General features: G+C 36.9%; 1 protein-coding gene across 8 annotated transcripts in view; it reads left to right on the top strand.

Moving 5' to 3' along the window:
* The window catches only part of Nalcn (sodium leak channel, non-selective), a 322,796-nt gene that overhangs the window by 18,445 nt on the left and 287,389 nt on the right, over window positions 1-16,962 (top strand). For all 8 annotated transcript variants that reach the window (XM_087193085.1, XM_087193083.1, XM_087193087.1 and 5 more), the window contains exon 3: window positions 2,437-2,619. In XM_087193085.1, the coding sequence (XP_087049211.1) occupies window positions 2,437-2,619 (183 nt within the window). The remainder of the gene's footprint in view (window positions 1-2,436; window positions 2,620-16,962) is intronic.

The following is a 16,962-nucleotide window of genomic DNA, read 5'->3' as shown; positions in this document are numbered from 1 at the left end:
CAGTGCTACTTGCAGGCTCTGGGCTGGTGGCAGCCACCCCTGGTCTGCAGCTGCACACTGCTCTCTTGACCCTCAGCAGCCCCTTCCCGCAAAGCCTCCCCAGGCTCTGACTTGTGCACATTGGTGTCCTTTGTTCGTGCCCTGGCTCAAAGGGCCTTGTCCTCACTCCTCTGATGGCTCAAATCCTCCTCCTCCTCCTCCCCCCTCCCACCTCTGCCTCCTCCGTCAGGGCAGCCTGAGATTCAGCCCCTCTGCACCCCAGCCCTACTCAAAATGAACCTCTTCTCTGTCCACACATCCTATTTGTGTGTACAAGCCACGTGTGATCCAACACTATGGCTGGTGTTTAAAGTTTTTAAAATTATTACAGTAAAGGACACATTGCCATTAATCCTCCCCCCAAAAAAAACTCCAAAACTCCTCCTCGCTTTGAGCACACTTACACCATTGTTCTTGCCACTTTCTGAAGCAGTTCTGGAAGCTCTTCCATAATTGTCTTTATGAGCTGTGATTAAAAAAAAAAAATACAGTGAATGCTGCTGCCCAGTGCCATCCAACAGAAAGGCAGGGCTGTAAAACCATGAGTGTGCTCTCACCCACCTCACTGACCAGAGCTGTGACTGTGCGACTTCTGCTTCTTCCCAAAGCCAAAATGACCATGGCAAGAAAACATTCTGAATCCATTCAGCACCTCGAGACAGCCAGGATGGCACAGCTAAAGATAATCACGAAAGAGGACTCCCAGGACTGTTTCAGAAAGTGGAGACAGTGCTGGGAGAAGTGTGTTCAATGCCAGGGGGAGTATTTTGAAGTTGATTAAGGGCACCCTATTTTTTATTGTAAAACATTTTGGAATTTAAACATCCGCTGTATTTTTTCATCACACCTCATAGGTCTTCCATTTATGTTTAGAGAATTGAATGGAATAGAGAATAAAGCACTCACTAAACTTTTCATGCTGTCTGCTCCGTAAAGAAATTTCTGAGAACTGCTGAAAAAGGTAGTGTTATAAATGGAGCCTCAGAGGCACTAACTGTAATTATTAATACTTTCGATTCTTTCTTCAAACTCTAAACAGGTTTGCTGGGGAAGAACCCATCTTTTGAAGCTCTTTTGGTAATTGGATCCTTTATGTTGGAGGTCCAGATGGGACTAAATTCAAACACTGATACTTTTTGAAGTGCTTCCAAATTGCATGAAAAGTACATCAACCCTTAAAATAAATCGAATCCTAAGTATCTTATGTGATATGGAATTACTGGCATTGTGTCTTTATGTAAATATAACTGCCAGGCAAATATTAAAATCCAGTCACTAGCCTACAAGTGTCTGAATCTCCTTAAAATTCAGACAGTCTTTTTTACTTTTTATCTTAAGGACTTGCTAGTTTGCATAGCTGCAGAATCCATCTACCAAATTAAACACTTTCTCTTCAGGTTGAATGTAAAATCAATGAATTAACATGACCACATATATATTGAAGATATTCAATAAATAGCATTTGAATATGTCTAAGAATTGTGTACTAAATTCATTAGTAACATTAATTGTATGTGGTTAGCACATAGATGTAGTTATTTTTCATCCAATTATTTTTCACAATAAAATATTATATGTGAGTGACTATATGTCCTGTGCATAGACACATGTAAACACACACATTTGTTATTTTAATTCTTTCTTCTTATTTTAGCATTAAGGAAAATCTTTATGCAGTGTATGTACTATTAGGTTTATACAGAAACTTAATTTTTAGAATTTGAGAGAGGTTCTATTTTAAAAATAATTTTTCTAAAATAGAAAATTCCACTTAGTACCTTTTTAGAATGTAGGATGAAGCCAGATTTTTAAAAACAATTTTCATACAAAGAGATTATATATGATACAATTCGCAACCAAACCCTATGTATAAGAAGTGTTTCGTATCAGTTGATTTTAAGAGCATTTGTAAGCTACTGTGATAGCTCCTTGGATAGTAGGGATGTTATAATAAGTAGAATATGGCCCTTAATTCTAGGTGCTCATACTACAAAAAAGGAAAAGAGTAACACCAGCTTTTATAGGAGTTAATTGCTAACGTATAATTTAATAGAACTTGAATTTTGCATATCATGGCCTGATGCCTTGGAAGTTACTGGAGCCTTGGAGTCACTGAGCAGCTGTAAATTTAGCTTTTGGCTCTTGTGAATGTATGACCACAGGAATGTCTCTTCACCTTCCTGAGTCTCAGCGTCATGTGGAAAATCAGCTGCTTTGAGAATCAAATGCTACAAAAATGGGTGAAAATATTTAGCACATCATATGCACTTAGCAGATGTTTGCTTCCTTCTGTGCGGGTGTCATATTTTAGCCTTGGTATTGATTTTTAAATAGCGTGGTTCATAAAGAAGGCCCCAGTTTCTAGTCCCTCATAATCACTTTGGGCCATCCTTGCAGTGGGTCCACTCTCTGCTGCGCATCTGCGCCATCATCAGCGTGATCTCTGTGTGCATGAACACGCCCATGACCTTCGAGCACTATCCTCCTCTTCAGTATGTGACCTTTACCTTGGACACTTTATTGATGTTTCTCTACACGGCAGAGATGATAGCAAAAATGCACATCCGGGGTATTGTCAAGGTGAGTGTTCCCATGTCATTTAAATTAATAACCGAAGTACATTTTTGAACATCTTAATAAGTTTAATATTTTCATATGAATTTCAGTAAAACAAAGCATCATTTTTTTGGTACCGGGGATTGAACTCAGGACCTTGTGCTTGGGAGGCAGGCACGGCACCACTGAGCTAAATCCCGGGCCCATCAAAGCATCTTTTTATTTTACTCATATTGAAATCTTGTGAAATTCCCATTGGTAAAAATATGTTACATAAGAATGTTTTGGGGGGGGGATTTAGCTCAGTGGCACCGCGCCTTCATCACAAGCATAAGGGCCTGAGTTTGATCCCTGGTACAAAAAAAAAAAAAAAAGAATGTTTAAAGGATTAATGGTTGTATTAGCTGTCCTCTTACTGAGACACAATACCGACACCCACAACTTAAAGGAGAGGTTTAATTCATCTCATAGTTTCAAGGGATTCAGTCCATGGTTAGCTGGCTACAAGGTATCTTGGTGGAAGAGGATGGTGAAGCAAAGATGTTTAGTTCACAGTGACCAAGAAGCAGAGCAGGATAATAGTGCCAGAGTGGAAGGAGCCAGGGACTATACATGGTGTCCAAAGTCATGCCTCCATGCCCACACAGACACACCCAGAAATGTGTGGGGTGGTTTCCAACCTAATCAAATTGACGTCATTAAGTGCAACCACCTCTATGAAGTCTTGGAATATCTGGAAAAGAAGCAGGTGGGCTAAGTGTGGGCTCCGTGGAGTGCAGAGGAGGGTTTAGCAGGTCACCTAGGGCCGAACCCATGACCTTATGGCCCAGTCGCTTGGCCCGGAACATGCATGTTAATATTTGTTGATTGATGGAATATAGAATAAGTGTTTTATGATAAAGTTAGAGTGTGATGATACTCAGTAAGATATCATCAACTGCAGCATTTTGAAAATACAAAAGGATAAAATTCTGAGACTATAAGAAAAAGAATGTGTAGCATGCAGTTGACAACAGTGAGAAACAAAAATAAGTCAAAAATGTTAGGGTCGGGGGTTTAGCTCAGTGGCATGGCACTGGCCTCACAAGCGCAGGGTCCTGAGTTCGATCCCTGGTACAAAAAAAAAAAAATATATATATATATATATATATATTTACATAAAAAAGAAAAAGGGAAGTATTTCTGTCACAGGATGTCTCTTCCTTTGGTATCACTAACCTTTACTGAAGTTAAAAATCCATAGATAATGCTATCCGAAAATATTCTAAATTATACCATTTGAGGTGACAGTAGTATAATGACACAGCAGCCTGGGCTTTAGAATTTGACAAATGACAGATTTGACTCAAAGCCTGGCTCTTATTTACTGTTCTATCAATGTCTCAAGTCAGGAAATTGGCAGAGGACAGTGTTTCATTCTGTATAAGGACTTTGAAAATGCAATAGGATGATACATAGCTCACAGTTATTAGTCAATTTTGTTGCTTCCCTTCATCCATAATGCATTTGGTGCTGTCCTTAAGAAAGAGTGATCACAGACAACGTATTCCTGTGCTCATTTTTAAGTTTTCATCACAGAATTTTAATTTTTTATTACAGAATTTCAAAGTTTAAATGAAAGTAGATTTAGGGTTAATGAATCCTAACATTAACAATGAGCAACATTTGGCTAGTTTTGTTTTACTTTGAAACAACTCTGAGAAATCAAGTCATTTAAGAAACAGGTCTTTATGCATTGGAAAGAAAGCAGAATTTTCTTTACTTTTTTTTTTCTTTGCTTTTTTATGTAAGGACTATCCTTACATAGAGAAAAATTAACAAAAATTCCTTGACATCGGCTGGTACTCACCCCATGTTTGTTGTATCCCATTGTCACAAGTATTACTTTTTACAATAAGTTTATTTGAATCAGAACTCGAAGTTCACATAGTGTGTTTGATTGTTATATTTTAAGTCTTTTTAAAGTCACTTTAAATCTATTAAGTCTCAGACCCATTCATTTTGCAAAATATTTTTCGATGTCATTGATCCATTGGGATAAATGAGTCTTTTGTCCCCTGGAATATTCTGCACTCTGGATTGGCTGGTTGCTTCCTGGTGATTTCATTTAAAACTTTTTTAAACACCATATGCCCTGAACTATCTTGACTAGCAGTATACACAACTGACTCTTTTCTCCTACATGTTCAACACAAAAATGCCTAAATGTTTCTTAATCAGATGGGTGGGAAATGATAAATCTGTATAAATTAATTTGCATTTCCCTTTTGGGAGTAAGGTTGGGCACAACTGTATTTATCCAAGAGCCATTTTCAGTCCTTTTCATTCACATTTGGAGTATTCTGTAAGTGGTGGGAATATTAGCCTCTGTGATATGTTACAATTTCTTTTTTCAGTTTCCCATTGTCTTGGGGTTGCTCATTGTTGAGTGTGCCATACAGAATCCTTCTTGTCCAACTTATGGGCAGACTTTCTGTTCTGCTTTTGTGTTTTGGAGGACTGCTGTATAGTTTTCCTCATACAGATCTTCCTAATCTTTGTTTATACTTATGCTTTCATGTGTTCTCTGTTTGTTGTCTAGATAAGTTTTTATCTTCAATTATATATTCCAAATTATAGTTCTTTTAAGCAAAAGCAGTTGATTTCTCTCTATTAATATTATATTCTGCTCCTTTAGTAGATTAACTAAAATCTTGCATTATTTATAGGAGTCTTTCCATTATTTCTTTTGATATTTTCATATCACATATCAAATGCAAATAAAAACACTTAGCTCTTTCCAATTGTCATACCCCTAATTTTTTCTTATATTTAATTGGACCAGCTAATATTCCTGATAAAATTATAAATAGCGTTAGAAGCATGAACATGTTTGTTTTGTTCCTGGTTTACCCAAAGCAATTCTAGGATTTTCTCATTGAGTAATTTTAGGGATTTGAGCTTAAAGTATGGATATCTTTATCAGATTAAAGGACTACACATTAATTCTAATTTTTCAGTTGTATTTGGGATAGATTTTTAACTTTTTCCATTGATTATTGTTCTCCTTTTGTAATAAATTTTCTAATACTAAGTTATTCTTACGTTCTTGGATGAAACCCCACTAGGAAGTGATATATTTTTATTCTTACATGTTTTTATTTTCATACAGTTTCAGTGTGTTATTTGATTATATTTCTTATTGTTTTTTATTTTGAATTCTGTAGAATATTTTTCAGGTTTTACTATTAGATTTCTTGTGTGTGTGTATGTGCATAAGCATGCACTTCGATAATCCAAAATAATCTGAATACACAGGATCTTTTTAACTTTCAGTTTTGGCATAAATGTCCTCTGAAGCCATCTGATTTTGCTACTGTTTGATTTGGTTCACCTTGCAGTATTTCCTGGTTTTTAATGGAATTTGGTCTACTTAGACTTATTTGATCTATTGGAGTCTGTTTATTGAAGTGTATTTTCCTAGGAAACTATCCATTATTTGGTCTGTCTCATTTATTAACTTAAGATTGCTTTTAAGTAACAATTTTAATTTCCTGTTTGAGTAGCATTTGTTATTTTAATCTGAGCTTTTTATTAAATTTGCTAGTATTGTTTGTTCCACTTTGCTTTAGATTAGCCAGTTGGTTACTTACTCTGTTACTTATTTTTTAAAAAAAAACAAAAACTCATTTATTTATTTTTCTAACTCAATTTTTGCTTTTATATTTATTAATTTCTTGTTTTATTTATGTTGTTGATCTATTTCTAGCTTTTTGTGCTTCTCAAATTTCTATTTCTTGAAGTTCTTAGATGTGCTGCTTCATTGCTTTGTGGGGTAAAATGCTGCTGCTGGTGCTGCTAAAAATATTTTCTTTCTTCTGTGTGACTTGATTTTTCCTATTAAATATTGAAAGACTCTATTGTTAAAGTCTGCAGTTCTATGAAAATATACTTTTTATTGTTGAGTGCTAGGGACACCGTTTACTGAGTACATTGTGTGATATTTATTTCATTCCATTCTGCATTGTTCCTCAGGATTCTTTTCTATTCCAATTGGCCTGGGTCCTATCTCAATCTTTCATTTCCATCATTTTCTTTAAATTCAGTTCCATTGATTTTTACCTGTTCTGTTTTTCACTTCCCTCACTGTACTTGGCATGCTGTCTCTTTTTCCTTTTAGTTTATTTCTCTTTCCAAAATGATCTTTTCATTCCTTTAAAATTTCCTGAACACTTTCTTTTTTTTTTAAGTCTCAACAGTTGAGATATCATTTTTGTGCTTTTCTATTTTTAGTTTTTGGTGCTTCTATACTCATTTCTTTTGCTTATTTTGTTATATTCTACTATGATTTTCATCTTTTGTGGGTTTTTGCATTTGCATGTTTATGCATTATTTCAATCATTTAATAAACTATAATATATTTGTAAGGACTGGATCATCACTCCTTGTCTTATCTTGTAACTCTATATGAAGTGAGAACTTATGCATTAGAGTGGCTTCCGTTGACACTCAGTGTGAGCTGTCCCTCCACTGTAGTTACCTTGACATAAAAGCTACAGTTTCTCTGTTACCTACTGTAAGACCGAGGGCCTTACCAAACGCTCTGAGGAGCTGACTGCAGCAAAGAACACCCAGGAGGGAACACACCGGACAAGTTGGAAAGTAAAACAGACCTTTATTAGTCTGGCCAGACGGCACTCCCAAAGCAAAGTAGCTTAGAGAGGCAGCTGGCTCAGAGTCCGAGGCTCTTTTATAGGGGTTGCAAGGGGAAGTGAGCAAGCAGAGATTACAAAAGGGAGATGCTGACGGTTAGGGGATTTAGATAGCATGTTCCAATACATTTAGATAGTAGATAGCATGTTCCAGTACATTTTCTGTTTATGGGGAGTTGGGTAATTTTAAAGAACACTGTGCATTTTGTGAACCTTTGTTTTTCTTCCCAGAAATGACATCACATGGTTTACTCAGAAGGGGAGGGGGAGTATCGAGTGAGGCAACATAGAATAACCTTTGTTCAATTTCATATAGTCCCACATTCCCCACTGATTTTTGTGGATTTTAAGTAATCTTATGCAAGGCCCTAGGCAAACATTGTATGTAACAACAGGATAACAGCAAACATACATACTTTTTTGATAAATCACTTCTGCACACCTTCTCCATGTACCTAAGCCTTCTGGTCTTGTATATCTTTTTTTATCCTTTTAATAAGACAAAATACAAAATCCTTTTATATCAAAAGTATATCTCTTTTACTTATAGCCTTTTAAATATTTTTTTCTCCGTCTCACTACAAACCTTTTATAACAAACTTGTCTTCAGCTGTTAAAATTTTAAAGTGTCCCTTTTTTTTTCTGTTCTCAGATTGTTACATGTTAAAATTCGACTGGCTGTCAACAGAACAGTAATAACCTTGAGTTCTTTGTCAACAAAGTACAGAAAAGAGCAAGTTAACCCTATAATTACAATTTAAGAATTTGTAATGTACAAGAAGTCTTTTAAGCACACCAATTAAACATCAACTCAAATTGCAACAAAGATACATTTATCAGTTAGCTACAATTTGTAACTTGGTTTTTTTTGTAAAATCTCTTGACGTCTGGTAGAGCACAGTTGCAGTTTCTCTGGTTTTGTTTTGGATTTCAGACCTTTGTAGCTGCATCGGGCGGATAACACAGCGCTGGCCTTGGCTCTCAAAGCCAGAAGTGTTTTTTTTTATTTTGTTTTATTTTGTTTTATGTTCTTCAGAGCTTTTTTAGTAGTTTTTAATCTATAGAAAAAAACTATATCAAACTTAAATTTTTAATTCTTACAGATTCAAAGTAAGAAAAATATTTTTAGTTTTCAGTAAATAGCTCCTAATCTGTTGATAGGAATTTAAAAAATACTAATTTATATCATTTTGAAAACAAGTTGGTCATAAATTATAAAGCTTTATTTTTCTTCAGTGCTGGGGATTGAACCCATGGCCTTCACACAGAGCTGCATCTCCAGCCCTTTTAAGTTTTTATTTTGTGACAGGGTCTCACCAAGTAGTTAAGTTGCCCAGGTGGGGCTTCAAGTTGGGATCACGCTGCCTCAGGATCTCAGAGTGCTGCAATTACAGATGTGCACCCCCACACCTGACTAATTTTCCTCCCTTAATTATTGATTCAGCTTCTAATATTTAAATCATTAAAACATCAGTCAGTACTCTGTTCTCTTGGAATGAATATGTAATTTATGTATCTCATCTACCTCTGTGCTTTTTTTTGTTAGACTGTGACAGTTAAGAGTGGTTCCTAGTGTGATTTTTGTGATGTGAAATCCATGTCTTGCTTTATTAAATGACTGAAAAACAGAGTTTTATTCTAGGCAATTGTCATATAGTTGTTTTATTCAAGCTGAAATCTTTAAAAAGCCAACACATGGCGACTTCAATCACAAAGCACTCTACCCAGAATATTCAGCTCTTTCACTGCAAGGGCAGAGGCGGCCAACATCTAGATGACCAACCTACACAAGTGACCAGGACATCCAGGGCCCCCTGGGTGAATCACAGTATGGAAAACAGGGCCAGCCAATGCCCAGGAGGGTTAAGTAACAAATGCGCAAAAGTTACTTGAGCATTCTCCAAAGATCAACTTTCCTCCAACACCACCTCCTGAGATAGCAACTGGTTCTCTGAATGAAACTAAACCGAGTGCTTAGAGAAAACAGGCTGACAAGTTTGTGGAAGACCTAGAGGGTCTGGGGGTCATCCTGAAACCCTTGCACTGAGGCCATGATGAGCTTACTCCCATGCACCAACAGAACTCCATAACATAGAAAGTACTATTGAATGCAAGTAGAACACTGAGTGGAAATGTGAGAAAAGGAAACTGAGACTAAATGGCTAGCGTTCGTTGTAGAACTGTAACTTAGTGGGCTACAAACTACACGTGAATGTAAAGCAAAAGAACAAAACAAAAGTAAATAAGCAACTATGACAAATGTCACCAAGGCATTTCTGAAAGATGAAAGGTCATGAAACCCCTGATCTAAGGGCACCAACAAAAACTCTTTTCAGGAGGCTAGACACTATGCTGGTAAATAACTCCACGCTGGGTTAGGCAGGCACTGTGGGGCCAGTGCAGAAGGATTAGTTGAGAGGACCAGTATTCTAGAGGAAGTGGAACTCAGAACAGTGGTGCCTTCTCACTGAGTGTTCACCATCTTTGCCACCAGTCACGAGGTGGCGACAGAGCAGGCGCTGCTGTACCCAAGTCATCCCCCGCTTTATCCAAGCCCTAACTTCATGGCTGTGCACCGCGTGCTGCTTCAAACAGGCATTTCAGGACAGGCACAGATCAAAGATTAGATTGGGCTTGACATTACAGTCTTAGATTTAAAACTTAAACTTTTAATCAGAGAGTCTTAACAAAATATCATCTGTCTCATGTTGTTAATTTAAATTTTATTGCTTTGTATTTAATTTGGTTTTTTGCTTTTATAGCTACATGAGTAATATGGACATAATATAATTATTTAAGTTACATCATAATAAAAAAATCTGTTGGGCAGGGCATGGTGGTGCATAACTGTAATCCCAGCATTCGGGAGGCTGAGGCAGGAGGATTGCTGTGAGTTTGAAGCCAGCCTGGGCTACATAGTGAGTTCATGGCCAGCCTGAACTACAAAGGGAGACCCTGCCTCAAAAAAACAAAACAAAACAAAAACCCCACACATCTGTCCACAGAAGGGCTCTATGAGGCTTTTGAGAGGACCTCTTTCATTTATATTGTAAAGTGTGGCTTCGTGTGCTCTCATTACTTAAATCTATGATCATTTTACAAAGTTTGATTAAGTACCTGTGTTGTAAAACCTTTTTTTTCATACTTTTTCTACCTTAATTCATTTGCCAAAAGCTCTGCCATTATTCCTCACCCAATTTGTAGACTCTTCATCCACAGTCATTTGCAAATACTTGTGTTCACTCATAAGGTGTAAGCTTATGTGTGCATGTACACGTGTGGGCCATCAGATGACTCTTGTCTTAATAAGTTTTCACATTGCTTGGAACAGAAGTGAACAAATATTAAATCTGTAATATGCATCGATTTGTACCTGATACATTTCCAAGAATCGGGCAGATTGAGTTATTGAGTGAAGAACAGCTGCTTTGCCGTGTCTTCCGTGTGGAAAAGAGCATGTGAGTTGATGTACATACTTACCAGGGATCCTGGGCATGCTGCTTTTTTCATTTTTTTTTTTTATTTTCATGAGTAAGTGTATTAACTCCCCAATTATTTTTAAAATTTGTTATATTTTATTTATTTTTTAAAATTTTATTTTGAGACAAGTCTTATATAGTTGCCCAGGGTAATCCTCCTGCCTTAGCGTCTCAGCATTTACACACATGTACCACCACATCCAAACTCATAATAAATCATTTATAGAAGAAAAACAACGCATATTTGCCCATCTACAGGTCATTAAGTTTTAAAATTATTTCTACCCTGTCTTGGCAATATTATATAACATCTAATATTATCCAAGAGTTCCTAATGTATAAAATTATGTCTAACAAGTCAACCCCAGAAATTTTATGTTTCAAAAACAAAGCACTGAAATGACAATTTCCTAGAATTTCCCACTAGTTTTACTGACCTAATATTTTGCCAAATTTATTAAAATATGTATAAATATTAAATGTTTCAGATATTTAAAATGTTAAGATATTTAAGAGGTAACTATATTTTAGTGTAAGAATTATATTCTTAAACCCAAGTACAGTTTCCATGTTTTCCTTTAGTCATTCAACAGGCATTTATTGAACACTTGTGTTGAGTTCACCATTGTCCCAGGAAAAAGTAAACAGACAAAGCCAAGCAGAGCCTCAGTCCCAGAGAGAAACTTACCTCCTTAGCTGGCACTTCCATTTTCCATATCCAGTATGTTCTTGAAATCACGTTGAATAGCATATTTTCAGAAGAAAGCCATCTATATCCATTAACTTAAATGGGAAGACTAATAATGTTTTAGGGCAACACCAACCAGTTTCACCAAATATCATTACTTCCCTCTCTGACTCCTTGATAACGGCGAACCAGCCTATTTCTGCATAATAAAAAGCATTTAAAACTCTCACCACTCAATTATTTGAATGTACTAAACTCAGCAGTGAATGTTTCCTATGCACCCAACAACAGTGGAATGTGGGCTGGGAGGGGCAGTGCATATCTCTAATCCCAGCCATCTGAGAGATGAGACAGGAGGCTCGCAAGTTTGAGGCTGCCCTTGGCAACTTAGTGAGACCTTTCTCAAAACTAAAAAACAAATTAAAAAATAAAGCTGGGGGTATAGCTCAGTGGAAGGGAGCTTGGGTAGGATGCGTCAGCTCTAGGTTCAGTTCCTGGAAAGGCCAAAATAAACCAACCAACAAACAAAGTAATAGCGTAATACGCTAATTCACTGAATTACCATATTTCACTAAATTGCTTATTTCATTCGTTGATTGTTCATAGATTCACAGATCCTTAAATAATATTATAAAAACTGCCAGTTACTCTTTTACTATAAAATTAAAGATAGGCATTGATGGAACCATTACAAGATGCACCCTAAATTCAGAAGCACTAAACTGTGTTGCGACAAGGGAGCAAATCTCAGGCCTGACAGAAGATGTAATGGAGCTGGGCCGGGGGTCTCCAGTCTCCGATCCTATGAGAGGGAGGGAAGAGGAAGCCAGTGACTCTGGTATTTAATAGTTAAGCAGGTCAATGGTGGCAGAACAGGATTTAGTCTAAAGGAACCAAGATAACACCACATTTCAAAGTGTACCCTTGGCAGGATTCATGGATAACTTAAATGTTTCCACTGGCACAGGTATGGATTCATTATAGTGGCTCTTCTAGTTTCATAGTAATTTGGGGGGCAAATACTTTAACAAATATACATAGCAAATATTGGCAGAGAGAGATGACAGAGAGAAATAGAGAGACAGAGACAGACACAGACAGAGAGAATGAATCAGTGTTTTGTGGATTTGAATAAAAGCTAGGGGGAGGCAGGAATAAAAAGAGAGACTGAGAAGTCTGCTGGGGATATCAGAGAAGGAGTGGGATGTAAAGTCTGGAAGATTGAACAAGGTGATATGTCAGGGGACAGGAGGAAAGGATTTCACAGAGAAAGGGGAGACTTGGGTGCACTGAGATGAGCACTGCTGGGGAGGGCCCCAGAACTGGAGGGGCCGCCGCTGCCTCTTGTAGGGCTCCGTGTCTTACAAGTTGGGACTTCATTCTGTGGTCTGTAAAGATACATAGGGGATCTTACTCCATCAGTGACACAGTGCTTCTCTGGACAGAGCATGCTCAATGTACTGCTGGAGAGAGAAATTGAAGCAGAAATTTCTAGCAAAAATAGCCTTTAAACATTTTTGTTAGATATATTTGTTTTAAGATTTTCCCGTATTTTATGTTTTCCCATGCCCCTGAGGCAAAAGTAAACCATGCTGATAATACTCTTTGTGCTACTGCAAAGCGTCCGGTGTATTGCAGACTGAATTCTTCCAACGATTTTCACTTGTCTGTCATCTGCCAATAGGCCTAGGTAAAAGTAGCAGGTGTCCTTTGAGCTCAGTTGAAGTGATAAATAATAATGCCGAGACACAGTGACAGATGGGCCCCGGGAACTTGGGACAATAAATCATGCTCTCGTGAAGCCAAACCAGTGCATATCACTCTGTGATTGCGGAATGTATCTCTACAAATCTGTTTGGTTTCTCTGCTTCTTCAATACTTGGAAGTCATGCCAAGTTACTTTCTTGTACTAGATAATTGATTGGCAGCTTCCAACTGTTTACTTTCTCTACACATTGACAGGCAGCTCTTGAATACCTCATCTGCTCAGCCTACAGGGTGTTGATTTCTACCCAAACCTCAAGCCCCTCCACCCTTCATTTTCTGTTGATACAACAAACAAATTAAAACCTTCCTTTCATATTTGAGGTGTTAAATGTCTTAAGTACCACTAGGTATTCTTGTATGTTTGATTCTGGTTACTTATTTTGGAAGCAGGGAAAGAGGGCAATTTACTTTTTATAAATATTAAAACCAGGGCATTAATGCAGTGAGATTTTAGGTAATCTGAACATACTTATATATTGAACCATAGCAACATTAAATCAATTATGGTAAGGCCTTTGAAAACAAAAATTGAAAAACAGATTTGCTGAGAGTGTCAAACAAAAAGTATAATTCAAGATTATATCTCAGAGTACCAGATGTCAAAGTCTCTATTCTATATATGAAACATTCTTTGAACTTCTTTAGCCTTGTGATTATTGACAATGATTAATATGATAGCAATTTTGATTCCCACCAGTCAGTTCCATTTACAATTTCGTTATAATGCACAAATTGTCTAAACCATGACCCTGTTAGAGCCTGTTCACATGGAGTGTTCAGCTGTTCTTACCTAAACCATACTAATCCAGGAAATAACCATTTTATCTCCTAATCTTATCTGTGGATTTTCATGATCATACAGCAGGAGTATTAACTTTATGATGTTAACTTCCTCTCTTTTCCACATCTTCCTGTTAGAAGCAATACTAGTAGTTTCATCAGTGACAGGTGGTCACAGTCATCCGGCACACTAACTGGTTTCTTGCTGAGCACATGATAATCTGCAGAAGCTCTGTCTAGGGTATGACTCATGTGCTTATGAGATCATTCATGTGATAAATGCTGAATGTCACTCCCTGTGACAGGTGCTGAAACTACAGCCCTCAATTATCTTGGTTCAAGTCCCAAGGAATTACTAATGTTTAGAACAAACTCAAACACTTACCATGGGAGATAGACTTATTTTTTAAAAATGCAACATGAAAGAGTAGATTCAAAGATTTAAGTAGGAAAGCCAAACATCACCATGAGATCTGATCTCAACTATAAGTTCGTGAAGCAATCACTAATGATTACTAAAGACCATTCTGTGAGGACCCAGCCTGAGCAAATGGTAGAGTACCTCCTGTGAGTCAGGAGGTGGTCTGAGTAGGCAGTGGTCAGATTAGAACTGAGAGTGAATTTTTTTAGGAAGACAGAGGAGAATTAGGAACAAAAAATGGTAAGAGAAACAGGTTAAAAAAATCATGGAAAAACACTGAGTTACTAGTCTTTGTATCTTGGCTCACTAAAAATCTGCTTAGTTGGGGCCAGGGATTTAGCCCAGTGGTGCTGCTGCCTGTCTTGCAAGCACAAAGGCCTGAGTTCAATTCCTGGTACAAAAAAAAGCACCAAACAAATCTGCTTAGGAAAGGTCTTCAAGAATCCTGAAGGACTTTTAGAAGCACAAGCCAAAAACTAATATTAAAAACTATGTCTGGTGGATTATTTCCTGAGTTTACTGGGAAGGTGAAAGGTTCTAACTGACCAGTGCACACCAGCTAGTGTGTGGTGGGCGTATTGGTGATAGGTAAATGTACTGTGAATCTCTGGAAAGTCCACCTAAGAAAACATCCCATAACTAGCATTATTTATTAACTCAAAACAGTAGTTTTCTCTTTTCTCCAGTCATGGTGACACACATGTAATCTCAACACTCTGGGAGGCTGAGACAGGAGTTTGAAAAGTTCGAACCCAGCCTAGGCAACTTAGTGACCTACAAGATCCTGTGTAAAAATAAATAAATAAATAAAAATAATCTGTCCTTTTATATAGTTTGAAATAGACTGTGGGTCAGCATTACATCAGTTTCCTTAGCAAACAAATTAGGACATAGGACATAAAAGTCAGCCATTAACATTCTGAATTTAGGAGGTCCAGATTTTTAGATTTTATTTTATTTTTGGCAAATGAAGAAGTGATTTTTATGAAGGCTAAAATAATCACCATTTAAAAATATTACTTCTGAAAATCTCTTTTAAGACACTTATGTCATAGGCATTAAACAATACATAAGGATACATAGTGAAAAGTATGTCTCTCTTCCACCCCAGGCTGCTCGCAATCCCCGCCCTGGCAGGGAAACATCACTGTTTATCTTCACTAATGTTAGACTCTAAGTAATCCTCAGTATAATGATGAGCCCTCCTTCTATATCTTATGTTCATTCATTCATTTAATTCATTAACAAAGCAAATTTTAAGCATGAAAGGAGGTTATATTGTCATTACATAGAACATTTTTAATAATAAAAAATCATTACTAATACTGTTCAGGAAAAAATACCAAATAAACTCACCTATCTATGCCTCTGTACCCAGTGACCTCTTAACTAGCTGTTTCTTGCTTAACATTTACTCATTAACTGGTGTGATTTTTAAACAGTTCTCTCCTGAGTCCCATTAAATTTCAGTTTTCAGTTTTGGAATTCTTTACCTTGATTTTAAATAATAATAAGTATATCTAGTTCTTTAAATACAGATCAGTTGCTATTTTTCTCTTCTCATCTGAAGTAAAAGGCAAATGTGTTTATTTAGTATCAGGCAGTTTGAAAATACACACTCATTTTCCTTCCTACCTACTTATCGACACATAATGTAATGTATGTATCACATTTTGTTTAATTAATTGAGAACATACGTGAGGGCAGATGTTTGCTTTTTACTCCTGAATTACTGGTTCTCGAACACTGCCCAGATGGTAGAAGTGTCCAGTGCCTGGTATAAACGAGTGAAACCCAAGCACAACTTTAAATACTTTATCCTGTTGGATGTTAATTAAAATTAGGCTCAGAGAAAATTCCTTTTCTATCTTAGCTACATTGTATTTATTAAGATTATAGCTAATTTGTGTTTTCAAGTCATGGCACAATACAAGGTGAATGCGATCCTGATAGAAGGTGTTCTGTGAGGCTTCAAAGGGAACTCTAATATGGTTGAATTTTTGTTTATATTCAGTAAGTGCATGTGTGTTTATGTGTAGACATAACCTGCAGCATCCTAAGATGCAGTTTTCCTCTTCCCTGGGTATAAATTATATCATGATCATGACAGTTATTTTAATAAGCTTATTGTCCTCCTGTCACCTAGAGCCAAGGCTCAGAGTTTGCTTTCAAAATAACTCTTTTGGGAGTTTTCTCAAACCCATGAGTCAACAAGTATGGTTCATTTTCTTGCCACTGGTAAAATTTTTTGCACATTTATTTGGGAACTAGCACTGCTTTCTCTAAACTCTTCATAGACTTCATCCTCCTACTTCCCCACCATGTTTATAACTTTATTATAAATTATACTGCCTGTGTATTATCTGGGTTTGTTCAGATCTATTTTTCTACAAAATTGTTATTGTTGGTGTGGTGGTGGTGGTTGTGTGAGCGTGTGTGTGTGTGTGTGTTTTCTAGGCATTCATTAAGCATCTTTTGTAAAGCATGTTTATTAACTGGAGATTATATCTCATATCTCAGTCTGAGATATGAAGTTATATG

Source organism: Heterocephalus glaber, unplaced genomic scaffold (genome assembly GCF_053883595.1).
Source record: "Heterocephalus glaber isolate CG9 unplaced genomic scaffold, H.glaber_assembly_v1.0 deba00001579, whole genome shotgun sequence".
Taxonomy (NCBI): domain Eukaryota; kingdom Metazoa; phylum Chordata; class Mammalia; order Rodentia; family Bathyergidae; genus Heterocephalus; species Heterocephalus glaber.
The sequence above is the reverse complement of the archived record's forward strand: the minus strand, read 5'-3'. Positions and strand labels throughout refer to the sequence as shown.